Source organism: Lonchura striata, chromosome 24, assembly GCF_046129695.1.
Source record: "Lonchura striata isolate bLonStr1 chromosome 24, bLonStr1.mat, whole genome shotgun sequence".
NCBI lineage: Eukaryota > Metazoa > Chordata > Aves > Passeriformes > Estrildidae > Lonchura > Lonchura striata.
This window is the reverse complement of record NC_134626.1, coordinates 7150670-7176372: the sequence shown is the minus strand read 5'-3', so window position 1 is coordinate 7176372 and position 25703 is coordinate 7150670. Positions and strand designations below refer to the sequence as shown.

Sequence of the window (25703 nt, the reverse complement as noted above, 5' to 3'; positions counted from 1 at the left end):
GCCGGTGTCCAGCTGTGTCCAGTGGTGCCCAGCCGGTGTCCAGCTGTGCCCAGCCCATGTCCAGCTGTGTCCAGTGGTGCCCAGCCGGTGTCCAGCTGTGCCCAGCCCATGTCCAGCTGTGTCCAGTGGTGCCCAGCCAGTGTCCAGCTGTGCCCAGCCCATGTCCAGCTGTGTCCAGCCCGTGCCCAGCTGTGTCCAGTGGTGCCCAGCCAGTGTCCAGCTGTGTCCAGTGGTGCCCAGCCGGTGTCCAGCTGTGTCCAGCCCATGTCCAGCTGTGTCCAGCGGTGCCCAGCCCATGTCCAGCTGTGTCCAGTGGTGCCCAGCCGGTGTCCAGCTGTGTCCAGTGGTGCCCAGCCGGTGCCCAGCCCATGTCCAGCGGTGCCCAGCCCATGTCCAGCGGTGCCCAGCCCGTGTCCAGCTGTGTCCAGCTGTGTCCAGCGGTGCCCAGCCCATGTCCAGCCCATGTCCAGCTGTGTCCAGCTGTGTCCAGCTGTGTCCAGCGGTGCCCAGCCCGCCCCACCCCTCCGTCCTGCCGGGCCGGGGCTCAGCCGGTGCCGCACCCCAGGGGCAGGAGCTGCCCATGAAACGGGTCCCAGTCGGTCTCCGGTGACGATGAAAACCACAAAAAACTATAAAATAAACACCAACCTCCTGGTTGAACGGCTCTGCGTGTTAATTCTTGGGGCGGAAAACGCCTCTAAAGCAAAAGGATTTGGCTCTGAGGAGGGAGGGACCATCCTCGTTTCCCAAAATCCGCCCAGCCCAGGTGATTTGGGGTCATAAAATAGCCCGAACTGCCCTCAAATTCAAGGTCCTTCAGCTGCTGCTCTTGAAACATGACTCTCCTTGGAAGTTAAAATACCTCCTGCACACTTCAGCCTTCCCCTGGCCCTGTGCCCCAGCCGGGCCCCACCTTTGGGTTAAAATCGCCCCTTTTTTGCCCAAGTCTCAGTTCCCAAGGAGATCCTCAGTTGATTTCTCTTTCTCCCCGGCGAAATCCTCTCCGGCGGCTCGGACCCGCTGAGCTCCGGGCGCAGCCCCACCCGCCGCCTCTTCGGGCCGCTTTTGTTGTTGTTTTTCCCGAATTTCCCTTTTTTTAAAGGATTTTTGGCTCCTTCCCGCGCCCCGCCCCCTCCCGCGTGCCGCGCGCGCCACCGCCCCTCTCCGGCCGCAACCATCACCGCGCGGGGGGGGGGACGCGCTCTGGGGACACCCCACAGGCACCCCGCGGGGGGAGAGGGGGAGACACGGCCCGCACCCTCACACACAGCGGGAGGAGGGCGAGGGGCTGCTCCCGCAGCCCGCCGCTCCCGGAGCTTGGTTAATTTATTAATTAGTCGCGGCTTGTGTCTCCTCCCCCCGCGCGGGGGGTGGTGGCGGCCGCGGGCCGGGAGCGCGGCGGGGCCGGGATGTGGCGGCGGCTGCGGGCGCTGAGGGGCTGCGGGTGAGTGCGGGGCCTGCCTTATTCCCTAATTCCCTTATTCCCTTATTCCCTTATTCCCTTATTCCCTTATTCCCTTCTCTCCCCTTATTCCCTTCCCTTCTTCCCTTCCCCAGGAACCATCCCGCTGCCACCCGCAGGCACTGCCAGCCCTTAGTTCCTCTCGTTCTCCCTCCTCTTTCTACCCTTATTTCCCTATTTTCCCCTTTGTTTTACCCTTTCCCCTCGGTTTTTACCCGTTTCCCACAGTTTACCCCTTGTTTTCACTTTTACCCTTGTTTTTACCTGTTTTACACTGCTTTCTCCTGGTTTTTCTCCTCTGCCCCCTTGCTTCCTCTCCTTTCTCCCTTGTCTTCTCCCTTTCTTCTTGTTTTTACTTTTTTCTCCCCCTTTTCCCTTCGTTTTCCCCCCTTTTCCCCCTCGTTTGTCCCCCTTTCCCCCTTCGTTCTCCCACTTTTCCCCTTCATTCTCCCCCTTTCCCCCTTCGTTTCCCCCTTTTTCCATTCGTTCTCCCCTTTTCCCCCTTTGTTTTCCCCTTTTCCCCTCGTTTTCCCCCTTTTCCCTTTCGTTTTCCCCCTTTCCCCCCTCGTTTTTCCCCTTTTCCCCCTCGTTTTCCCCCTTTCCCCCCTCGCTTTCCACCTTTTCCCCCTCGCTTTCCCCCTTTTCCCCCTCGCTTTCCCCCTTTTCCCCCTCGTTTTCCTCTTTTTCCCCTTCGTTTTCCCCTTTCCCCCCTCGCTTTTCCCCCCTTTCCCCCCTCGCTTTTTCCCCCTTTCCCCCCTCGCTTTTCCCCCCTTTCCCCCCTCGCTTTTTCCCCCTTTCCCCCCTCGCTTTTTCCCCCTTTTCCCCCTCGTTTTCCCCCTTTTCCCCCTCGTTTTCCCCCTTTCCCCCCTCGCTTTTCCCCCCTTTTCCCCCTCGCTTTTCCCCCTTTTTACCCCCTTCGTTTTTCCCCCTTTTCCCCTTCGTTTTTCCCCCTTTTCCCCTTCGTTTTTCCCCCTTTTCCCCCTCGCTTTTTCCCCCTTTTCCCCCTCGTTTTCCCCCTTTTCCCCCTCGTTTTCCCCCTTTTCCCCCCTCGCTTTTCCCCCTTTACCCCCCTCGTTTTGCCCCTTTTCCCTTTCGTTTTTCCCCCTTTTCCCCTTCGTTTTTCCCCCTTTCCCCTTCGTTTTTCCCCCTTTTCCCTTCGTTTTTCCCCCTTTCCCCCCATGCTTTTCTCCCTTTTCCCCCCTCGCTTTTCTCCCTTTCCCCCCTCTCTTTTCCCCCTTTTCCCCCTCTCTTTTCCCCCTTTTCCCCCCTCGCCTTTCCCCCTTTTCCCCCCTCGCCTTTCCCCCCTTTCCCCCCTCGCTTTTCCCCCCTTTCCCCCTCGCTTTTCCCCTCATTTTCCCCTCCTTTTCCCCCCATTTTCCCGGCCATTTTCTCTGAGCCGGACGCAGTGACCGCAGCGGGGCCGGGCACTGCCAAGGTCCAGCCCAGGGTGCCCGTCCGGCTTTTGCCCCCGGGCTTTGGGGCGCTGGGATTTGCGGCAGCCCGGGTCGATCACCCTGTGCCTCCTCCCTTAAAAACGCGTTTTCCTGAGCGGGACAGGGCTGGGGGCGAGGGCCGGGCTGGCTCCCGGCTCTGGCATCCCCACCCAGCGGGAGAGATGGAGCAGGGGCTGGTTTGGGGGGGCAGCCTGGGACTGAGGTATCCCCTGGGATCAAGACGTCCCCGGTGCTGAGGTGTCCCTGGGGTCAGGATCGAGGTGTCCCCGGCACTGAGGTATTCCATGGGATCAGAGTGTCCCCTGGGACCGAGATGTCCCCCGGATCAAGGTGCCCCTCTGGATCAAGGTGTCCCCTGGGATTAAGGTGTCGCCCAGCACTGAGGTGTCTCTGGGATCAGGATCAAAGTGTCCCCAGGCACCGAGGTGTCCCCTGGGATCAAAGTGTCCCCTGGCACTGAGGTGTCCCCTGGGATCAAGGTGTCCTCTGGGACTGAGATGTTCCCCCGGATCAAGGTGTCCCCAGCACTGAGGTATCCCCTGGGATCAATGTGTCCCCCAGGCCCTGAGGTGTCCCCCAGCACCGAGGTGTCCCCCAGCACCGAGGTGTCCCCAGGACCGAGGTGTCCCCCAGGCCCTGAGGTGTCCCCCAGGCCCTGAGGTGTCCCCCAGGCCCTGAGGTGTCCCCCAGTACTGAGGTGTCCCCCAGGCCCTGAGGTGTCCCCCAGTACTGAGGTGTCCCCCAGGCTCTGAGGTGTCCCCGCGATGCTGGGGAAGGAGGCAGCGGTGGAATTGCAGCGGTTCCTGTGCTGCCCTGTCACAGGCGGAGATGGCAGCACCGCCCGACCATCCAGGTGACCAACGAGCCCATCCTGGAGTTCAAACCGGGGAGCCCCGAGCGAGCGGCGCTCCAGAAGGTACCAGCGCCGGGATTTGGGGATTTTTGGGGCTGGGAGTGCCCCGGGCTGTGCTGCAGGTGCTGCAGAGCAGCCCCAGTCTCTCCCTGGTGTGACAAGCCCATCGTGCCCAGCTCCTGCTCCTTCCCGGTGGGCACAGCTGTGCCTCCTGTGGGCAGCCCGTGCCCGGAGCCTGTTCCCCGCTCCCTCTGCCCGTGGGAAGGGGATGGAGGGCAGCTGGACAGGCTGGGAGCTGCTCCCACCGCGTTCTCCTCTCTGTCAGGCCCTCGCTGACCTGAAGGGCAAGACCGAGGCCATCCCGTGTGTCATCGGCGGGGAGGAGGTGTGGACCCCCACGGTGAGGTACCAGCTCTCGGTGAGTCGGGGGGCTTCTCATTAAATGGGGGAGAACAGAGCAGGGGGGTCCCTGCAGGAGGATCCTGGGACGGGTTCCTACAGAGCCTCTTCTTCTCTTCCCAGCCCTTTAACCATGCACACAAGGTGGCCAAGTTCTGCTATGCCAGCAAGGTGAGTGCACCTGTCTGTTTCCCCCCCTTCCTGGCTGTTTTTTGGGGAAGCAGCAGCATTTGGCCTTGGTTTAGCAAGTGAAATGCATTTTGTGAGCAGGGAGGCTCCAGGAGCCTTTCCAAGCCCCGGGGATCCTGGAGCAAACCCACCAGGAGCTGCAGATTTGGGGTTGTGATGGCACCGGTGGTCTGTGCCTGGGGTGGGTGACGCCTCGCTTTTCCCTGTGACCTGGTGGTGGGGAGGAAGCTGGGGAGGCTCCTCCTTGCTGCCTTTTCCCCTTTGCCTCCACAGGAGCTCATTAACAAAGCCATTAACGCTGCCCTGGCAGCGAGGAAGGAGTGGGAGCTGAAGCCTGTGCAGGACCGGGCCCAGATCTTCCTGAGGGCGGCCGACATGCTGAGCGGCCCGCGGCGAGCAGAGGTGCTGGCCAAGACCATGGTGGGGCAGGTAGGAGCTTGACCTGCTGTGAACAGCCAGTGGCTGCTGAGGAGGGCAGAGCCTCCCCTGAAATGGGAAATGCAAACCCCCTCCCTCTGAACTGGTATAATTTTGAAGTTAAGGGGCTCTCAGGCAAAGATATGGGAATAGGAATAACAGTTCTGTACTAGGAAAGCTAAAAAAACAAATGTAATAGTACAAAAACAAACAAACAAAAAAAACTACTGACACAGAGCAGGCCCTGTCCCCTGTGTGTCAGGGAGGTGGCAGCAGTCCCATCCCAGGGGGGCTCAGCCCTCCTGCAGTGCCAGCTGTGCTTCTGCTGGAGCAGGATCCTGCACAAGGGGGGAGTTTTCCTTGGAGCTCCAGGGCTGGGGGAGATGGGCCTGGGCTCCTCTGGGAATGCAGGGGGAAGAAAGCTGCTCCTCTGGGAATGCAGGGGGAAGGAAGCTGCTCCTCTGGGAATGCAGGGGGAAGGAAGCTGCTCCTCTGGGAATGCAGGGGGAAGGAAGCTGCTCCTCTGGGAATGCAGTGGGAAAGAGCTGCTGTGGTGTCCCAAAATCTCAGGTTGGATCCAGGTAGGAATGCTTGGCTGCTCCCCTGGAGGAGCATCTCCCAATGGATGATGGAATTTTCTCAGCCATGCAGGGACACTCAATGGCCCATGAACAGAAGATAATTAATAACAGAAGCTATCTCCTGGAGAGAAAGAAAACTGCCCAGTGAACAGAAGATGACTGCCCCAGCTCTGACAGACTGGAATAGAATACACAGCCCCATTTCTAAGACAGGGGTGCTGGAGAAGCTGGGGAGAGCAGGGGGAGCAGGGCAGGAGGGGCTGCCAGGGCAGTTTTTGGCAGTGGGGAGGGCTGGAGGTGCTCTGTGAGGGGCCCAGGGTGATCCTCACTCCTTGCTGCGCTGGGAGCAGGATCGTGAGGCCGCGCAGGAGGCCCCATCTTTGGGAACTGAGCTCGGGATGGGCGCCCCACAGCCAGCACTGCACCCCTGCTGCATCCCCCCCTGCACCACTGCTGCATCCCCCTGCACCACTGCTGCATCCCCCTGCACCACTGCTGCACTCCCCCTTCCCTCTCCCTGCAGGGCAAGACCGTGATCCAGGCCGAGATCGACGCCGCCGCCGAGCTCATCGACTTCTTCCGCTTCAACGCCAAGTTCGCGCTGGAGCTGGAGCAGAGCCAGCCCCTCAGCGTGGACATCAGCACCAACTCCATGGTCTACCGGGGGCTGGAGGTCAGCTGGGCCCCCTGCCCCACGCGGGCCCCTCTGGGGCACAGGAGGCTCCCCATGGTCCCTTCTCCCCGTGCCTCCGCAGGGCTTCGTGGCCGCCGTGTCCCCCTTCAACTTCACGGCCATCGGGGGGAACCTGGCGGGGGCCCCGGCGCTGATGGTGAGTCCTGGGGGACAGGGGGACAGGGGGACAGGACAGGGGGACAGAGGGACATGGCAGACAGACAGAGGGGCAGGACAGGACAGGGGGACAGGACAGGGGGATAGAGGAGCAGGACAGGACAGGGGGACAGAAGAGCAAGGCAGGACAGGGGGACATGGCAGAGGGACAGAGGGGCAGGGCAGGACAGGATCACAGGATGGGGGAGGCAGGATTGGGATGGGACAGGACAGGAGGACATGGCAGAGGGACAGGGGGCAGGGCAGGGGGACAGAGGGACAAGGGGACAGGGCGACAAGGTAGGGGGACAGGGACAGGACAAGGGGATAGGACAGGGGGACAAGAGGACAGGGCAGGGGGACAGAGGGACAAGAGGACAGGGCAGGGGGACAGAGGGACAAGAGGACAGGGCAGGGGGACAGAGGGACAAGGGGACAGGGCAGGGGGGCAGGACAGGATCACAGGATGGGGAGGCAGGATCAGGGGGATGGGACACGGCAGAGGGACAGGGGGCAGGACGGGGGACAGAGGGACAAAGAGACAGGACAGGGGGAGGGGGGGCATGGCAGGGGGACAAGGTAGGGGGACAGGTACAGGATAAGGGGATAGGACATGGGAACGGGGGACAAGGAGACAGGACAGGGTCACAGGATGGAGGGACAGGATAGGACAGGGTCACAGGACTGGGGGGACAGGAGAGGATGGGAGACAGGACAGGGTCACAGGATGGGGGGACAGGGCAGGGGGACAGGAGGGACAGGACAGGGTTACAGAATGGAGGGACAGGATAGGACAGGGTCACAGGATGGGGGGACAGGGTTACAGGATGGGGAGGCAGGGCAGGGGGACAGAGGGACAGGACAGGGTCACAGGATTTTGGGGCAGGATGGGGGGACAGGACAGGGTCACAGAATGGGGGGCAGGACAGGACAGGGGGACAGAGCAGTCCAGGGAAAGGCTGGGAGAGGGATCCCAGCCCTTGGGTTCAGCTGGGCTGGGGTGGGAAGGAGGGAGCCTGGCCTCGCTGGGGCTGTTCCACAGACACTCCTGGGGCCTGTTGGACCCCTTGACCCAATCAGCATTTAGGCTTTAATTAAAGCACCCCAGTGCCTGGATTTCAGTGTGATGGGGAAGTGCTGGGAAGGCACACACTGCCCAAACCTGCCCTTCTGGGGTTTTTGTTCTGAAGCAAGGTGTCTCTTCCTTCCCAGGCTGGGCTGGGATCTGGGAATTAACACAGCAGGGGTTTGATTTCCTACCTGGGCTCGGGGTGCTGTTGGGACATGAAAGTGTAACCAGTTTGTAGCTGCTCAGATTCCTCTGGGATGACACTTTTTGGGTGCAGGGCCAAGGAAGGCGAGGGCAGGCCATGGCTCTGCCATTTAGCACCAAACTGGCAGACAGGAGAGCCCAGAAGGTCTGAAAAAATATATATAAAAAAATCAAAGTATTGGTAAAAAGCATTTCTGTACATTCCCATTTATGTCCCAGCCCATGGAGCACAGGAGCTCCTGCCTCTGCAGGGTGGAATGTGGGGAGGACCTGGTGAATTTGGGCCAGGAATAATTAATTTATTGTTGTACTGGGAAAAAAAAAACAACAAATTGTCCTCAGGTTTTTGCTAATTAGGCTCAAATTTCCTGCTGGCCCCGAAGAGGCTGGGGAGATTTTAATTTGGGAACATCACATTTAAAGCCATATTTGAGTGAAGCATTTGAAGCTGTCACTAGGGCAGGAGTGGGGGGACAGGGAGAGGGTGAAGCCACCATGGAGCTGGGAAGATTTCCGGGGAGAGAGGTCCCTTCCTCCCACCCCAGGAGCTGGGGGACGCCCTTGGCTTTGGGAATCTGGCAGTGAGCTCATCCCAGAGCTCACCTGGGACGGCACAAACCCGTGCTGGCAGCTCTGAGTGACACCTGGGGACATCCCGTGGTGGCTCACCCAGCTGGGTGTGACAGTGAATTCCCAGGATGCTGCAGGGGGATGGGATCCTCTGCCCGCACAGGAGGAGCCTTGGAAAGCTCGGCAGCAGGGGGCACCTGGAATTAAAGTTAGGAGAAAACACTGCTTAATAGGGGAATGTTAATTAGAGCCCCGGTGAAAACGCTGCTTAATAGGGGAATGTTAATTAGAGCCCCAGTGTTTCTGCCACCACGGGGGGTTAGGCACTGGAGAGGTCCATGCAGTCAGTCCTGGGAATGGGATTTCCTTGGGATCAGAGCAGTCCAGGCTGGGAATGCTGTGTCTGCCCCTGGCCTGCATTGCCCAGCTGCCTGCAGGTTCTGCAGGGCGGTGTTCATTTCTGCAGGGATGTGCTGGGTTTCTGCAGGGATGTGCTGGGTTTCTGCTGGGTTTCTGCAGGGATGTGCTGGGTTTCTGCAGGGATGTGCTGGGTTTCTGCAGGGATGTGCTGGGTTTCTGCAGGGATGTGCTGGGTTTCTGCAGGATGTACTGGGTTTCTGCTGGGTTTCTGCAGGGATGTGCTGGGTTTCTGCAGGATGTGCTGGGTTTCTTCAGGGATGTGCTGGGTTTCTGCAGGGATGTGCTGGGTTTCTGCAGGGATGTGCTGGGTTTCTGCAGGGATGTGCTGGGTTTCTGCAGGATGTGCTGGGTTTCTTCAGGGATGTGCTGGGTTTCTGCAGGGATGTGCTGGGTTTCTGCAGGGATGTGCTGGGTTTCTGCAGGGATGTGCTGGGTTTCTGCAGGGATGTGCTCGATTTCTGCAGGATGTGCTCGGTTTCTGCCCGTGGAGGGACTGGAGGGGCCCAGGGGGAGCTTTTCCTGCCCAACAAATCCCTGGAAAGCAGGAGACAGGAGTCCAGAGCTCCCTGTCCAGCCCTCCCGGGGCTGTGACCCGTGCAGGGGAGGCTGAGCCGTGTGACAGGGACACAGGGTGGGCACAGGGAGGCCGTGGGGCCAAGGGGGTGGCACCAGAGGACTTCTCCACCCCTTGTGCTCTTTGTGCCTGGTTCATCCAGGCTGGAGCTTTGGTGTCACTGCCCTGCCTGGCCCTGCCCAGGTGGCAGTTCTGGTGACATGGGAGCACATTTCTGTGTCCTGAGGCAGGAACCAGGACCTGGTGACATCAGGAGAACATTCCTGTGTCCTGAGGCAGGAACCAGAGCCTGGTGACATCAGAGAGAACATTCCCATGTCCTGAGGCAGGAACCAGAGCTTGGTGACATCAGAGAGAACATTCCTGTGTCCTGAGGCAGGAACCAGGACCTGGTGACATCAGGAGAACATTCCCATGTCCTGAGGCAGGAACCAGGACCTGGTGACATCAGGAGAACATTCCTTTGTCCTGAGGCAGGAACCAGAGCTTGGTGACATCGGGAGAACATTCCCATGTCCTGAGGCAGGAACCAGAGCCTGGTGACATCGGGAGAACATTCCCTTGTCCTGAGGCAGGAACCAGAGCCTGGTGACATCAGGAGAACATTCCTGTGTCCTGAGGCAGGAACCAGGACCTGGTGACATCAGAGAGAACGTTCCCGTGTCCTGAGGCAGGAACCAGGACCTGGTGACATCAGAGAGAACGTTCCCGTGTCCTGAGGCAGGAATCAGGACCTGGTGACATCAGAGAGAACATTCCCATGTCCTGAGGCAGGAACCAGAGCTTGGTGACATCAGAGAGAACATTCCTGTGTCCTGAGGCAAGAACCAGGGCTTGGTGACATCAGAGAGAACATTCCCGTGTCCTGAGGCAGGAACCAGAGCCTGGTGACATCAGGAGAACATTCCTGTGTCCTGAGGCAGGAACCAGGACCTGGTGACATCAGAGAGAACATTCCTGTGTCCTGAGGCAAGAACCAGGGCTTGGTGACATCAGAGAGAACATTCCCATGTCCTGAGGCAGGAACCAGAGCTTGGTGACATCAGAGAGAACGTTCCCGTGTCCTGAGGCAGGAACCAGGACCTGGTGACATGGGAACACATTCCCATGTCCTGAGGCAGGAACCAGCAGGACCTGGTGACATCAGAGAGAACATTGTCATGTCCTGAGGCAGGAACCAGCAGGACCTGGTGACATCGGGAACACATTCCCGTGTCCTGAGGCAGAATCCAGGACCTGATGACATGGGAACACATTCCCATGTCCTGAGGCTCTTTTCCCAGCTCCTCCTGGGGCAGCCTGCTCAGCCCTGGAAGGGAGGCAGGGGAAGGCTGGCACAGCCACCTGGTGAGAGAAAATGGGAGGATTTGTGTCCTCAGCTGAGCAGGGCACACCCAGCCCTGCCCAAACAGGGTGAAGGTGCTGTTGCCTTTTTCCCAGCCTGGAAAGGAAACTCGGGATGATTTTAGTAAGGGGATAATACAAGAGCAGATCTTTATTTGAAGGCCTTCAGGGGCAGTTATGGAGAGATGTCTACAAAAGCCCACCCCCATTGTGCTGAGGATATTTTAATAGGTTTTAGGAAATCAGCATAATTGATAAAAAGCACCAGTTGGGAGGACAAGTGGTGATGCAGTTCCCCCAGGTCTGGAGTCCCCCCTCAGCACTGGCTGAGCTCTGCCCATGAAATATCCAAGAGTTGTTCCCATCTTTGGTTCCTGGGAAGGACCAAGCAGCACTGGGGCCTTGTGTCCCCTGGGGTTTGGAGCTCTGGGGTTTTTGCCTTTCTGCCTGGGGCAAGGCCATGGAAAAGTACTGGGAAATGCAGTCACTGACACAACAGAGCTCCACTGATAGGAGTGAGGAATACACGGAATAACGGGGAGCACAGAGCAGGAAAACGGGGCCGCGTGTCCCCAGGAGGTGCCGCCGCTCGGGGACAGCTTTGGGGGGCACTCAGAGGTCCTGACCGGGTGTTCTGCCGCCCCAGGGGAACGTGGTGCTCTGGAAGCCCAGCGACACGGCCATGCTCTCCAGCTACGCCGTCTACAGGGTCCTGCTGGAGGCAGGGCTGCCCCCCAACGTGGTGCAGTTCGTGCCCTCGGCCGGGCCCGAGTTCGGCGACGCCGTCACCAGCTCCGAGCACTTCTGCGGCCTCAACTTCACCGGCAGCGTGCCGTAGGTTGGGGACGGGCAGGGAGGGGCTGGGGGCTCCTCTGGGGCGGCCTGGTGGACGTGGTGGTGGCAGGGTTCCATCAGAGCAGGGTTCAGAGGGGTGGCAGAAAGGGTCCGAGCCGGGGGGTGGTGCTGGCGGGGAGCGGTTTTAGCTCCAGCTCGGGGCACAGCAACAGCCAGAGTGGCAGTGGCACTTGCAGGGGTGCTGCAGATGGGTGGGTTTGCACCCTGGGTAGGGTGGGTTTGCCCCCCAGGTGGGTTTGGTTTGTACCCCAGCTGGGTTTGGTTTGCTTTCAGGGTGGGTTTGCCCCCCAGGTTGGTTTGCCCCAAACCAGGTGGGTTTGGTTTGCTCTCATCGTGGGTTTGCTCCCCAGGTGGGTTTGCTTTGCCCCCCAAGTGGGTTTAGTTCGCTCTCAGGGTGGGTTTGCACTCTGGGTACGGTGGGTTTGTACCCCAGGTGGGTTTGCCTTGCCCCCCAGGTGGGTTTGGTTTGCTCTCAGGGTGGGTTTCCTCCTCAGGTAGGTTTTGTTTGCACCTCAGGTGGGTTTGCCTTACCCTCCAGGTGGGTTTAGTTTGCTCTCAGGGTGAGTTTGTACCTCAGGTGGGTTTGGTTTGCTCCCATGGTGGCTTTGCCCCCAGGTGGGTTTAGTTTGCTCTCAGGGTGGGTTTGCCCCCCAGGTGGGTTTGGTTTGTACCCCAGGTGGGTTTAGTTTGTTCTCAGGGTGGGTTTTCCCCCAGGTGGGTTTGGTTTGCTCTCAGGGTGAGTTTGTACCCCAGGTGGGTTTGGTTTTCCCCCCAGGTGGGTTTGGTTTGCTTTCAGGGTGGGTTTCCTCCCCAGGTGGGTTTGGTTTCCCCCCCAGGTGGGTTTGCCTTGCCCACCAGGTGGGTTTGGTTTTCCCCCCAGGTGGGTTTGCCTTGCCCACCAGGTGGGTTTGGTTTTCCCCCCGGGCTCTGGCTGTGTCCCGTGGGGTGTCAGAGGTGCTGAGGGTCCCAGGGTCTGGCAGCCCCTGCAGGGACCCCTCCCCAGGGCCAGGCCACGCTTGGCTGAGCAGGTGGGGAGCTCCGAGCTGGTGGCTGAGCTCCCGCTGCGAGGCCATTTCCATTTTTATTGTTTTCCAGCCGAGGGGTTTGTCACAGTGAGGGAAGGGGGGAAAGGGGAGGAACAGAAACTTCTGGATGCTCACTCCGTGCCCTTCCCTGTACCAGTTTATTTTTAAAGCTGTGGAACTGCTCTGCGGAGCCTTTGTTTGATACCTGTGCTCTCAGTCCCACTTCTCTGTGCAGGGCATCCCTTTTTTGGGTGATTTCACCTCAAGGTATTCCTTTTTTTTGGGGTGATTTCCCATTGGGGCATCCCTTTCTTAGGGGATTTCCCATCCCTCTTTTTTGTGGGGATTTCCCATCAGAGCATCCATTTTTTGGAGGGCTTCCCATCAGGGCATCCCTTTTCTTGAGGGTTTCCCATGGGGCATCCCTTTTTTGGGGGGGTTTCCCATCAGAGCATCCCTTTTTTGGGGGATTTCCCATCCCTGTTCTTGTGGGGGTTCCCCATCAGAGCAGAGCATCCATTTTTTAGGGGGTTTCCCATTGGGGCATCCCTTTTTTGGGAGATTTCCCATCAGAGCATCCATTTTTGTGGGGGTTCCCCATCAGAGCATTCATTTTTTGGAGGGGTTTCCCATTGGGGCATCCTTTTTTTAGGGTATTTCCCATTGGGGCACCCCTTTTTTTATGGGATTTCCATCATGGCATCCCTTTTTTTGGCAGGTTTCCCATTGGGGCATCCCTTTTTTGGGGGATTTCCCATCCTTCTTTTTTGTGGACATTTCTCATCAGAGCATCCATTTTTGTTGAGGTTCATCCATTTTTTGGAGGGGTTTCCCATTGGGGCATCCCTTTCTTAGGGTATTTCCCATCGGGGCACCCCTTTTTTTATGGGATTTCCATTAGGGCATCCCTTTTTTCGGCAGGTTTCCCATTGGGGCATCCTTTTTTGGGGGGATTTCCCATCCCTCTTTTTTGTGGAGATTTCCCATCCCTCTTTTTTGTGGAGATTTCCCATCAGAGCATCCATTTTTGTGGGGGTTCCCCATCAGAGAATCCATTTTTTAATGGGTTTTCCCATCGGGGCACCCTTTTTTGGGGGATTTCCCATCGGGGCACCCCTTTTTTGGGGAATTTCTCATCCCTCTTTTAGGTTTTTCCCCACCACGTCCTATCAGGGTGCCCTGAGCAGCTCCTCCCTCCTTGCAGGACCTTCAAGCGGCTCTGGAAGCAGGTCTCGGAGAACCTGGACCTCTACCGCAACTTCCCTCGCCTGGCTGGAGGTATCGGCCTCCCCCACAATTTTTGGGGTTCAGGGGCAGCTCCTCCCCTGCCTGGGGAGGAGAGGGGCAGCATTCCCATCCCTGTGGGCAGAGGGTGCAGGAAATCCCTGGATATTCCGAGCTGTGGGAGTGGCACGGGTTGGGATTTTGGGGTGGGGAGCTGGCGCTTGGACCACAAGGTTTGGCGTTCCAAAGTTTGGGAATTGAGGATCCTTTTCCAGGGGTTTTATCTGCCTGCTCCAGGGTTGTGCTCCTGGGGTCACGGCTCTCCCTGCACTGATGCCTTTTGGGGCTGTCTAAAAACAGAGCAGACAAAATTAAGGGAATAAAAAGTGCTTGTATTTGCTGAAAGGCCTTCAGGTGCATCTCAGGCAAGGGCTACACCCAAAAATGGACCAGGGTTTTTCACACTTTGATAATTTTGGTCCATTTGCATATTGGGGGTTAATCCTTCAATTCCAGCTTCATCTAATGAAGTAATTTACCCCAAGTTTGCTCCCCAAAATTCCCTTTTGTTTAACTTCCCATGACCTGAGGCAGTGAGGTGTCCTTGACTGCCAGGCCTGGAGGGGAATTGTTGTGTGTGCCCAAAACGGGAGAGCAGCAGCTGAGCCTGTGTGGAGTTTGGAGCTCTGCACTAAAGACCTGCAGGGTTATTATACAAATTACAAATTGCAAATACAAATTACAAATAATAAAAAATAGATTAAAGGAATAGATGCAATCCTGAGGCATCAGCTCCACCTCGATGCTGCCTTGTATTTACTGAAGGGGTTGCAGGTACATCTCAGGCAGGGGCTACACCCAAAAATGGACCATGGTTTTTCACAGGTTTTCACACTTTGATAACTTTGGTCCATTTGCATATTGGGGGTTAATCCTTCAATTCCAGCTTCAGCTAATGAAGTCATTTACCCCAAGTTTGCTCCCCAAAATTCCCTTTTGTTTAATTTCCCGGGGCCTGAGGCAGTGAGGTGTCCTTGATCAGGACAGGAGGGGAATTGTGTGTGCCCAAAACGGGAGAGCAGCAGCTGAGCCTGTGCGGAGTCCGGAGCTCTGCACTAAAGACCCGCAGGTCCCAAACTCACTGAAAACAGCGAAACCCAGACCCTGAGCCATCGGCTCCGGGGCTGGCCGAGCCCAGGCGCCCTTCGGGAGCCGTGCCCCCCGGCAGCCCCTCCGGTGCCCTTTTCCCTGCAGAGTGCGGAGGGAAGAACTTCCACGTGCTGCACGGCTCGGCGGACGTGGGCAGCGCCGTCAGCGCGACCCTGCGCTCCGCATTCGAGTTCGGCGGGCAGAAGTGCTCCGCCTGCTCCCGGCTCTACGCGCCGGCCTCGCTGTGGCCCCACATCAAAGAGAAGCTGCTGGAGGAGCACGGCAAGATCAAAGTGGGAGATGTGAGCCGGGCTGCCGGGCTGCCGAAGGGCTTTGCGGCTCAGCGGGAGGCTGATGGGATTAGGGGCTGCGGGGACTGGCTGCTAATTCCCATTGAAGCGAGCTTTTCATCCCCACCGCCCCGCAGCTCCCGGCCCTGATGGGAAATTAACTTGTAGCCGCTCTGCTCCGCTTCTCCCCGGAGAACCGGAGCTGCCGGGACACCGGCCAGGGTTTCTGGGCGAGCTGTAGCTGCCTCTGCTCCCGAGGGAGCTCCGCGGTGCAGGGCGTGCTCTCATCCCCTCCCTTCTGCCTCCCGCAGCCCACCCAGGACTTCGGGACGTTCTTCTCGGCGGTGATCGATGACAAGGTGAGCCCGGAGCAGCCCAGGCTGGGGATTGCTGCAGGAATGGGACAGGGCAGGAATGGGGACAGGGATCCAGGTGAGCCCAGGCAGGAATGGGGACAGGGATCCAGTGAGTCCAGGCTGGGGATTCCTGCAGGAATGGGGACAGGGATCCAGGTGAGCCCAGGTAGCCCAGGCTGGGGATTCCTGCAGGAATGGGACAGGGATCCAGGTGAGCCCAGGCAGGAATGGGGACAGGGATCCAGGTGAGCCCAGGCAGGAATGGGGACAGGGATCCAGGTGAGCCCAGGCAGGAATGGGGACAGGGATCCAGGTGAGCCCAGGCAGCCCAGGCTGGGTTTGCTGCAGGAATGGGACAGGGATCAGCTGGAGCTGGCTGGCAGCTGAGCGCTGTGTGCCCTGCTCGTGAAAAAGGGGGAATTTCCCCCAGATATCGTCCTGGCCTTGAGAGTTTTGTGTACCTCCCCTGCTCCCCCTCCTCTTCTTCAGCCAGGAGGGCACCGAGAGTGGTGTGTCCTGGGAGGAGTGACCCAGACCCCCTTTAAAACCCCCAAACCTCCTTGCAGACCCCCCAAACACACTTTTCCTATAATTCCTGACCCAAACCTCCCTTTTAAATCCCCAAACCCCCCTTCCAGACCTCCCAAACCCACTCATTTCCTGTAACTCCCACCCCAAACCCCCATTCCAGACCCCCAACTGCCCGTTAAACCCCCAAACCCCCCTTTTAAACCCACAGACCCCCTTCTAGACCCCCAAACTCTCCTTTTAAATCCCCAAACTCCCCTTTTAAACCCACAGAGCCCCTTCCAGACCCCCAGGCCCCCCTTTTAAACTCACAGAGCCCCTTCCAGACCCCCAAGTCTCCCTTTTAAACCCCCAAACCCCCCTTCCAGACCCCCGGGCCCCCCTTTTAAACCCCCAGAGCCCCTTCCAGCCCCCAGGCCCTGGTTCCCTGTCCCTGTCCCCAGGCCTTTGCCCGGATCAAGGGGTGGCTGGAGCACGCCCGGAGCTCCCCCAGCCTGACGGTGCTGGCGGGCGGCGGCTGCGACGACAGCGTCGGCTACTTCGTGGAGCCCTGCATCGTGGAGAGCAGCGACCCCCGGGACCCCATCATGAGAGAGGTGGGGAACCCCGGGACCCCATCATGAGAGAGGTGGGGAGCCCCGAATCCCCCGGGACCCCATCATGAGAGAGGTGGGGAGCCCCGAATCCCCCGGGACCCCATCATGAGAGAGGTGGGGAACCCCGGGACCCCATCATGAGAGAGGTGGGGAGCCCCGAATCCCCATCATGAGAGAGGTGGGGAGCCCCGAATCCCCCGGGACCCCATCATGAGAGAGGTGGGGAGCCCCGAATCCCCATCATGAGAGAGGTGGGGAGCCCCGAATCCCCCGGGACCCCATCATGAGAGAGGTGGGGAACCCCAGGACCCCATCATGAGAGAGGTGGGGAGCCCCGGGACCCCATCATGAGAGAGGTGGGGAACCCCAAATCCCCATCATGAGAGAGGTGGGGAACCCCAAATCCCCATCATGAGAGAGGTGGGGAGCCCCAGGACCCCATCATGAGAGAGGTGGGGAACCCCAGGACCCCATCATGAGAGAGGTGGGGAGCCCCGGGACCCCATCATGAGAGAGGTGGGGAACCCCAAATCCCCCGGGACCCCATCCCAAATCCCTGCAGGACCCCCGGACCCCATCATGAGAGAGGTGGGCAATCCCAAATCTCTGGGACCCCTGGGACCCCATCACGAGAGAGGTGGGGAACCCCAAATCCCTGTGGCACCCCATAATGAGAGATGTGGGCAATCCTAAATCCCCTGGACCCCATCCCAAATCCCCTGGGACCCCGTAATGAGAGCTGTGGGGAATCTCAAATCCCCTGGGATCCCATCCCAAATCCCTGCGGGACTCCTGGAACCCCATCATGAGAGAGGTGCGGGGTGATCCCCATCCCAAATCCCTGTGGGATTCCATCCCAAATCCCTGCAAGGACCCCATCCCAAATCCTTGCCAGGAAATCAGGATCCCATCATGAGAGAGGTGGGGAACCCCAAATCCCTGTGGGACTCCATCACAAATCCCTGCAGGGACCCAATCATGAGAGAGGTGTGGGGGGACCCCTTCCCAAATCCCTACGGGACCCCATCCCAAATCCCTCTGGGGCAACCAGGATCCCATCCTGAGAGAGGTGGAGATCCCATCCCAAATCCCTGTGGGGGAACCCAGGACCCCACCACGAGTGAGGGGTGGGGGGTCCCATCCCAAATCCCTATAGGGCACCCAGGGATCCCATCCCAAATCCCTGTGGGATCCCATCCCAAATCCCTGTGGGACCCCCTCCCAAATCCCTGTGGGACCCCATCCCAAATCCCTGCTCTGGGGGGGTTCCTATGGGAGTGGGTTCCTGCTTTGGGATTGGGCTCTTTGGGGTGGGGCAGCACCTGCTCCTTCCTGGGGCTCGGGGTTTGGGCTCACAGGAGGTTTTGGGGCCAATCTGGGAGATTTTGGGGCTGATCCTCATGGACTGTGTTGTTTTTGGGGCTGATCCTCATGGGATGTGTTGCTTTTAGGGCTCACAGGAGATTTTTGGGTTGATCCTCATGGGATGTGTTGCTTTTTGGGCTCACAGGAGATTTTGGGGCTGATCCTCATGGGATGTGTTGTTCTTGGGGCTGATCCTCATGGGGTGTGTTGTTCTTGGGGCTGCACTTGAGATTTTTGGGCTGCAAAGGAAATTTTGGGGCCCCACAGTGTGTGCTGCTCTTTGGGGTGATCCTCACGGGATGTGTTGGTTTTGGGGCTGCATGGGAGGTTTTGGGGCCAGTCTGGGAGATTTTGGGGTTGATCCTCATGGGCTGTGTTGTTTTTTGGGCTCACAGGAAATTTTTGGGTTGATCCTCATGGAATGTGTTGCTTTTTGGGCTCACAGGAGATTTTGGGGCGAGTCTGGGACATTTTGGTGTCAGTCTGGGACATTTTGGGGTTGATCCTCATGGGGTGTGTTGCTTTATGGGCCCACAAGAGATTTTTGGGCTGATCATGGTGGGTTTTGATATTTTTGGGGCTGATCCTCCTGGTTTGTGGTGTTCTTTGTGTTCACTGGAAATTTTTGGGACCCTCCTCACTGTATGTGTTGCTTTTTGGGCTGACAAGAGATTTTGGGGCCAATCCTGGTGGGGTTTGCCATTCTTTGGGCTCCCAGGGGATTTTGGGGGCAATCCTCACAGGTTTTGTTATTTTTGGGGTTGATGCTCAGGGTTTGTGGCTCACAGGCAGTTTTTGGGGCCAATCCTGACAGGGTGTTTGGGTTTTTGGGGCCGATCCTCAATGGGGTGTGTGGGTTTTTTGGGGTCAGTCCTGGCGGTTTGTGATATTTCTGAGCACCCAGGAGATTTTGGGGCTGATCCTGACAGTTTGTATGGGTTTTTAGGGGTTCATCCTGATGGTTTGTGGCATTTTCTGCATTCCCAGGAGATTTTGGGGCCGATCCTGATGGTTTGTATGGGTTTTTTGGGGTTGATCCTGACGGTTTGTATGGTGTTTTGGGGCCAATCCTGACGGTTTGTGGGATTTTCTGCATTCCCAGGAGGTTTTGGGGCTGATCCTGACGAGGTGTGTGGGTTTTTGGGGCTGAATCTGACAGGGTGTGGGATTTTCTCAACTCCCAGGAAATTTTTGGGCCGATCCTTATGGGGTGTGTGGGTTTTTGGGGCCAATCCTGATGGTTTGTATGGGTTTTTTGGGGTCAGTCCTGATGGTTTCTGGTATTTCTGGGTTTCAGGAGTTTTTGGGGCCAATCCTGATGGTTTGTATGGGTTTTTTGGGGCTGGTCCTGATGGTTTGTGGCATTTTCTGCATTCCCAGGAGATTTTGGGGCCCATCCTGGCAGGCTGTGTAGGTTTTGGGGCCAATCCTGATGTTGTTGCATTTTTGGGGTTGATCCTGACAGGGTGTGTGGGTTTTGGGGCTGATCCTGATGGTTTGTATGGGTTTTTTGGGGCTGATCCTCATGGTTTCTGGTATTTCTGGGTTCCAGGAGATTTTGGGGCCAATCCTGACAGGCTGTGTGGGTTTTGGGGCTGATCCTGATGGGGATGTGCATTTTTTGGGGTCGATCCTGATGGGGTGTGCACATTTGGGGCTGATCCTGACGCTCTGGTGCATTTTTTGGGCTCCAGGAGGTTTTGGGGCCCATCCTGGTGGGCTGTGTGGGTTTTGGGGCTGATTCTGATGGTCTGCATGGGTTTTTGGGGCCAATCTGACAGGATGTGCATTTTTTGGGGTTGATCCTGACGGGGTGTGTGCGCTTTCTGGGGCCAATCCTGATGTTTTTTTGGGTTTTTTGGGGACAATCTGACAGGATGTGTGCACTTTCTGGGACCAATCCTGACGCTCTGGTGCATTTTCTGGGCTCCAGGAGATTTTGGGGCCAATCCTGACAGGATGTTTGGGTTTTGGGGCTGATCCTGACATTGTGTGTGCATTTTTTGGGGTTGATTTGACAGGGTGTGTGGGTTTTGGGGCCAATCCTGATGGTTTGTATGATTTTTGGGGCCCATCCTGATGGGGTGTGCATTTTTTTGGGCTGAACCTGATGGTTTGTATGGGTTTTTGGGGCCGATCTGACAGGATGTTTGGGTTTTGGGGCTGATCCTGACATTGTGTGTGCATTTTTTGGGGGCTGATTTGACAGACTGTGTGGGTTTTGGGGCCCATCCTGATGGGGTGTGCATTTTTTTGGGCCCATCCTGATGGGATGTGCATTTTTTTGGGCCCATCCTGATGGGGTGTGCATTTTTTTGGGCCCATCCTGATGGGATGTGCATTTTTTTGGGCCCATCCTGATGGGGTGTGCATTTTTTTGGGCCCATCCTGATGGGATGTGCATTTTTTTGGGCCCATCCTGATGGGGTGTGCATTTTTTTGGGCCCATCCTGATGGGATGTGCATTTTTTGGGGCCCATCCTGCCACTCTGGTGCATTTTCTGGGCTCCAGGAGATTTTGGGGCCAATCCTAACATTGTGTGTGCATTTTTTGGGGTTGATTTGACAAGGTGTGTGGGTTTTGGGGCCAATCCTGATGGTTTGTATGATTTTTGGGGCCCATCCTGATGGGGTGTGTGCACTTTCTGGGGCTGAACCTGATGGTTTGTATGGGTTTTTGGGGCCAATCTGACAGGATGTGTGCATTTTTGGGGGCCAATCCTGATGGTTTGTATGATTTTTTTGGGCCCATCCTGATGGGATGTGCATTTTTTTGGGCCCACCCTGATGGGATGTGCATTTTTTTGGGGCCCACCCTGATGGGATGTGCATTTTTTTGGGCCCATCCTGATGGGGTGTGCACTTTTTTGGGCTGAACCTGCCTCTCGGGTGTTTTTCCTGGGCCCCAGGAGATCTTCGGGCCCATCCTGGCCGTGTTCGTGTACCCCGAGCAGCGCTACCGCGAGGTGCTGGAGCTCATCGACACCACCACCCCCTACGGCCTCACGGGGGCGATCTTCGCCCGGGAGAAGTGAGTCCCAAAATTCCCGAAAATTCCCCCAAAAAGCAGCTGGGGGGTGCTTTTCCCCTCTGGAGGATCTCCCTCCTCTCCAGAGCAGGGGAGAGCATTCCCCCACCCAGCCTGTGCTGCTTTTGCTGCTCCTCCTGCACGGAGGGGAAGGGATGGTTTGGAAGTTTAGCTTAGTTCAATTTTTGGGGGGTTCTTAGCCCAAAAAAGCTCTTTTTTCAGTGAAGAATTATCCCAGAGGAATGTTTGGAGCGCGTGGGGGTTGATCCCACAGCCCACTCAGCAGGAGGAGGGCAAAGAGTGGTGTAACCTCAGAGAGAATCACCCAAAATTGTCACAGAATTTGGGGCTGGCTGGGGCTGGAGGGACTTTAGGGCTGGTCCAGGGCCACCTTCCCCTGTCCCAGCGTGCTCCAAACCCCCTCCAGCCTGGAGGGGACACTGCCAGGGATGGGGCAGCCACGTTTCCCTGGAGAATGAGGGGTAACAACCTTTGGTTTACAACCATGACACGTAAATAGAGAAAGAAGCTGAAAAGAAACCCCAAAGCAGCCAAAACGCACGAGCTGTGTGTGTGTGAAACCCCCGAGGCCTGGAGCTGAGCCCTTAAACCCTCAGGAGGGGACAACAAACCCCTCGGGGGGGCCCCAAGCCCCTGTGTGCCCATTTTGGGGTGCTCAGGGCTGTGCCTGTCCCTGCCCAGGGCTGCCATCGAGGAGTCCCTGCGGGTGCTGCGCCACGCCGCCGGCAACATCTACATCAACGACAAATCCACGGGGGCCGTGGTGGCCCAGCAGCCCTTCGGGGGCTCCCGCATCTCAGGTGACACCAGGGCTGCTGGCCAGGCCCTCCCCAGCTGTCCCCTGTGTCCCTCCTGTCCTTCCATGTCCCTCCCATCCCTCCATGTCCCTCTTGTCTCTATGTCCCTCCTGTCCTCCTTGTCCTTCCATGTCCCCATCCTGTGTCCATGTCCCTCCCGTCCCTCTGTGTCCCTCCTGTCCTTCTTGTCCTTCCAGGTCCCCATCCTCTGTGTCCCCTTGTTCCTCCAATCCCTGCATGTCCCTCCCATCTCTCTGCATCCCTCCTGTGATCCGTGTCCCTCCTGTCCCTGTGCGTCCCTCGTGTCCCTCCTTGTTCCCTCCCTGCAGGTCCCTCCCATCCTCAGTGTCCTTCCCATCCCTCCATGTCCCTCCTGTCCCCTGTGTCCCTCCATGTCCTTCCCGTCCTCCATGTCCTTCCCGTCCTCCATATCCCTCCTGTCCTCCATATCCCTCCTGTCCTTCCATGTCCCTCCTTGTCCCCATCCCTGCATGTCCCTCCCATCCCTCTGTGTCCCCTGCGTCCCTTCGTGTCCTTCCCATCCCTCCATGTCCCTCCTGTCCTTGTCCTTCCATGTCCCTCCTGTCCTTCCATGTCCCTCCTTGTCCCCATCCCTGCATGTCCCTCCCACCCCTCTGTGTCCCCTGTGTCCCTCCCATCCCTCCATGTCCCTCTTGTTTCTCTGTGTCCCTCCTGTGCTTCTTGTCCTTCCATGTCCCCATCCTCTGTGTCCCCTTGTTCCTCCAATCCCTGCATGTCCCTCCCATTCCTTGTGTCCCTTGTGTCCCTTCTGTGCTCCATGTCCCTCCGTGTCCCTCCTGTCCTCCTTGTCCTTCCATGTCCCTCCTGTGCCCCGTGTCCCTCCATGTCCCCATCCTTTGTGTCACTCCATGTCCCTCACATTGCTCTGTGTCCCTCCGTGTCCTTCCCACCCCTCCGTGTCCCTCCTGTGCTCCTTGTCCTTCCATGTCCCTCGCATTCCTTGTGTCCTGTGTCCTTCCCATCCTTCAATGTCCCTCCTGTGCTCCGTGTCCCTTGTCTTGTGTCCCTCTCATCCTTTACATGTCCCTCCTGTGCCCCGTGTCCCTCCATCCTCTGTGTCCATGTCCCTCCCATCTCTCTGCATCCCTCCTGTCCTCCTTGACCTTCCATGTCCCCATCCTCTGTATCCATGACCCTCCTGTCCCTCTGTGTCCCGTGTCCCTCCATGTCCCTCCCATTCCTTGTGTCCTGTGTCCTTCCCATCCCTCCATGTCCCTCCTGTCCCCTTTGTCCCTTGTCCTGTGTCCCTCCCATCCCTCCTGTCCTCCTTGTCCTTCCATGTCCCTCCTGTCCCGTGTCCCTCTCATCCTTTCCACATCCCTGCTGTGCTCCGTGTCCCTGTTCTCTTCGTCCCTCCTGTCCCTGAGTGTCCCTCCTGTGCCCCATGTCCCCATCCTCTGTGTCCATGTCCCTCTGTGTCCCTCCATGTCCCTCCCATCTTTCTGCGTCCCTCCTGTCCTCCTTGTCCTTCCATATCCCTGCTGTCCCCTGTGTCCCTCTCATCCTTTCCACGTCCCTCCTGTCCTCCTGTGTCCCCTGTGTCCCTCCCATCCCTCCACGTCCCTCCTGTGCTCCATGTCCCTTGTCCTGTGTCCCTCCCATCCCTCCTGTCCTCCTTGTCCTTCCATGTCCCTCCTGTCTCGTGTCCCTCTCATCCCTCCATGTCCCTCCTGTGCCCCGTGTCCCTCCATGTCCCCATCCTCTGTGTCCATGTCCCTCTGTGTCCCTCCATGTCCCTCCCATCTCTCTGCATCCCTCCTGTCCTCCTTGTCCTTCCATGTCCCTCCTGTCTCGTGTCCCTCTCATCCCTCCACGTCCCTCCTGTGGTCTGTGTCCCCGTTCTCTTCGTCCCTCCTGTCCCTGAGTGTCCCTCCATGTCCCCATCCTCTGTGTCCATGTCCCTATGTCCCCCGTGTCCCTCCCACCCCTCCCCTCCCTCCTGTGCTCCGTGTCCCTGTTCTCTTCATCCCTCCTGTCCCTGAGTGTCCCTCCTGTGCCCCTCCATGTCCCCACCCTCGTGTCCCTCGGTGTCCCTGCCACCCTCGTGGTGCCACCAGCCCTTTCTGCTGTCCCCAGGCACCAATGACAAGCCCGGGGGTCCCCACTACCTGCTGCGCTGGACGTCCCCGCAGGCCATCAAGGAGACACACGTGGCCCTGGGGGACTGGCAGTACCCCTGCATGCAGTGACCCTGGGGGACTGGCAGTACCCCTGCATGCAGTGACCCTGGGGACAGCTGCCACCGCAGCGCCGGCAGCACTCACACTACTGACCCCCCACCCGCCCCTCCTAGCTCCTGAAAAAAAAACAAACAAAAAAAGTTGTTAAATGGTAAAAGCTCGGAGCTGCTCGTGGTGTCCTCGGCCGCCCCTGGGGACACGATGGTGAGTGTGCCACTGCTTGGGTTGCATGACTTTAAAGGGCTTTGCCAACCTCAGTGATTCTGTGCAGGCATGCTTAATTAGGTCAGTCGTTAATTAAGGGGTGGCTGCAGAGGCACAGCTGGACCCCGGCTCCCTTTTCCTCCCGGCTCTGCCACCCCCAGAGCGGATCCCCCTCCCCAGGGCCGAGCAGGAGCTGAGATCTGTCCCTGTCCCTGCACCCAGCCATGTCCCTGCCTGTCCCAAATCCCTGGGTGTGCAGGGCAGCCAGGCTGGTCCCACCCCTGGGCTGGGCTGTGTCCCGAGCCTGAGCCCCCTGTCACCCCTGGGCTGGGCTGTGTCCCCAACCTGAGCTCCCTGGGCTGGGCTGTGTCCCAGCCTGAGCCCCCTGGGCTGGGCTGTGTCCCCAGCCTGAGCCCCCTGTCACCCCTGGGCTGGGCTGTGTCCCCAACCTGAGCTCCCTGGGCTGGGCTGTGTCCCCAGCCTGAGCCCCCCTGGCACCCCTGGGCTGGGCTTTGTCCCCAACCTGAGCCCCCCTGGCACCCCTGGGCTGGGCTGTGTCCCCAGCCTGAGCCCCCTGTCACCCCTGGGCTGGGCTGTGTCCCCAGCCTGAGCCCCCTGGGCTGAGCTGTGTCCCCAGCCTGAGCCCCCTGTCACCCCTGGGCTGGGCTGTGTCCCCAGCCTGAGCCCCCTGTCACCCCTGGGCTGGGCTGTGTCCCCAGCCTGAGCCCCCTGGGCTGGGCTGTGTCCCCAGCCTGAGCCCCCTGTCACCCCTGGGCTGGGCTGTGTCCCCAGCCTGAGCCCCCTGTCACCCCTGGGCTGGGCTGTGTCCCCAGCCTGTCACCCCTGGGCTGGGCTTTGTCCCCAACCTGAGCCCCCCTGGCACCCCTGGGCTGGGCTGTGTCCCCAGCCTGTCACCCCTGGGCTGGGCTTTGTCCCCAACCTGAGCCCCCCTGGCACCCCTGGGCTGGGCTGTGTCCCCAGCCTGTCACCCCTGGGCTGGGTTTTGTCCCCAACCTGAGCCCCCTGGGCTGGGTTTTGTCCCCAACCTGAGCCCCCTGGGCTGGGTTTTGTCCCCAACCTGAGCCCCCTGTCACCCCTGGCTGGGCAGGAGCCTCGTGCCAGGACAGGGCAGCTCTGGTGAGTGAGGGCAGCCCTGCCCCATCCCATCCCTGTCCCATCCCCAGCCCCATCCCATTCCCATCCTATCCAATCAGGCCTTGAACCAAGTATTAAACCAGGAGTTAAAATTAAATCAGGCTTTAAACCAGGAGTTAAACCAGGCCTTAAACCAGGAGTTAAAATTAAACCAGGAGTTAAAACAAGCCTTAAACCAGGAGTTGAAATTAATCCAGGCCTTAAACCAGGAGTTAAGCTTTAAACCAGGAGTTAAAATTAAACCAGGCCTTAAACCAGGAGTTAAAATTAAACCAGGCCTTAAACCAGGAGTTAAAACAAGCCTTAAACCAGGAGTTAAAATTCAACCAGGCCTTAAACCAAGAGTTAAAATTCGACCAGGCCTTAAACCAGGAGTTAAAATTAAGCCAGGCCTGCCCTGGGCTCTCCCCCAGGCAGGGCTCGGTGCTGGGAGCTGCAGTGGGATCAGGATCTGGAGCACAGGGCTCTGCTCCTCCAGGCTCAGCTCTAATCACAGATGGGTCTGTTTCTAACCACTACTAAT

At 58.4% G+C, this 25703-nt stretch overlaps 1 protein-coding gene across 1 annotated transcript; it reads left to right on the top strand.

The window, feature by feature from the left end:
• Positions 1-1337: 1337 nt before the first annotated feature.
• On the top strand, positions 1338-24078 carry ALDH4A1 (aldehyde dehydrogenase 4 family member A1). The gene is made up of 15 exons (XM_077788199.1): positions 1338-1444; positions 3739-3832; positions 4095-4187; positions 4292-4339; positions 4631-4786; positions 5879-6028; positions 6111-6185; positions 11012-11199; positions 13450-13523; positions 14724-14920; positions 15220-15267; positions 16236-16388; positions 20663-20784; positions 21484-21602; positions 23718-24078. The coding sequence occupies exons 1-15, from the start codon at positions 1410-1412 to the stop codon at positions 23828-23830; spliced, it is 1665 nt and encodes a 554-aa protein (XP_077644325.1). The 5' UTR covers positions 1338-1409; the 3' UTR covers positions 23831-24078.
• Positions 24079-25703: the final 1625 nt, after the last annotated feature.

What these genes read in the sequence shown, in the direction of transcription:
- ALDH4A1 (XM_077788199.1), top strand. Translation starts at nt 1,410, where the DNA reads ATGTGGCGGCGGCTGCGGGCGCTGAGGGGCTGCGG. An exon ending in CGGTGAGGTACCAGCTCTCG is followed by an intron (nt 4,188 to 4,291) that starts GTGAGTCGGGGG and finishes TTCTCTTCCCAG; the next exon opens with CCCTTTAACCATGCACACAA. An exon ending in GGGACCCCATCATGAGAGAG is followed by an intron (nt 16,389 to 20,662) that starts GTGGGGAACCCC and finishes CCTGGGCCCCAG; the next exon opens with GAGATCTTCGGGCCCATCCT.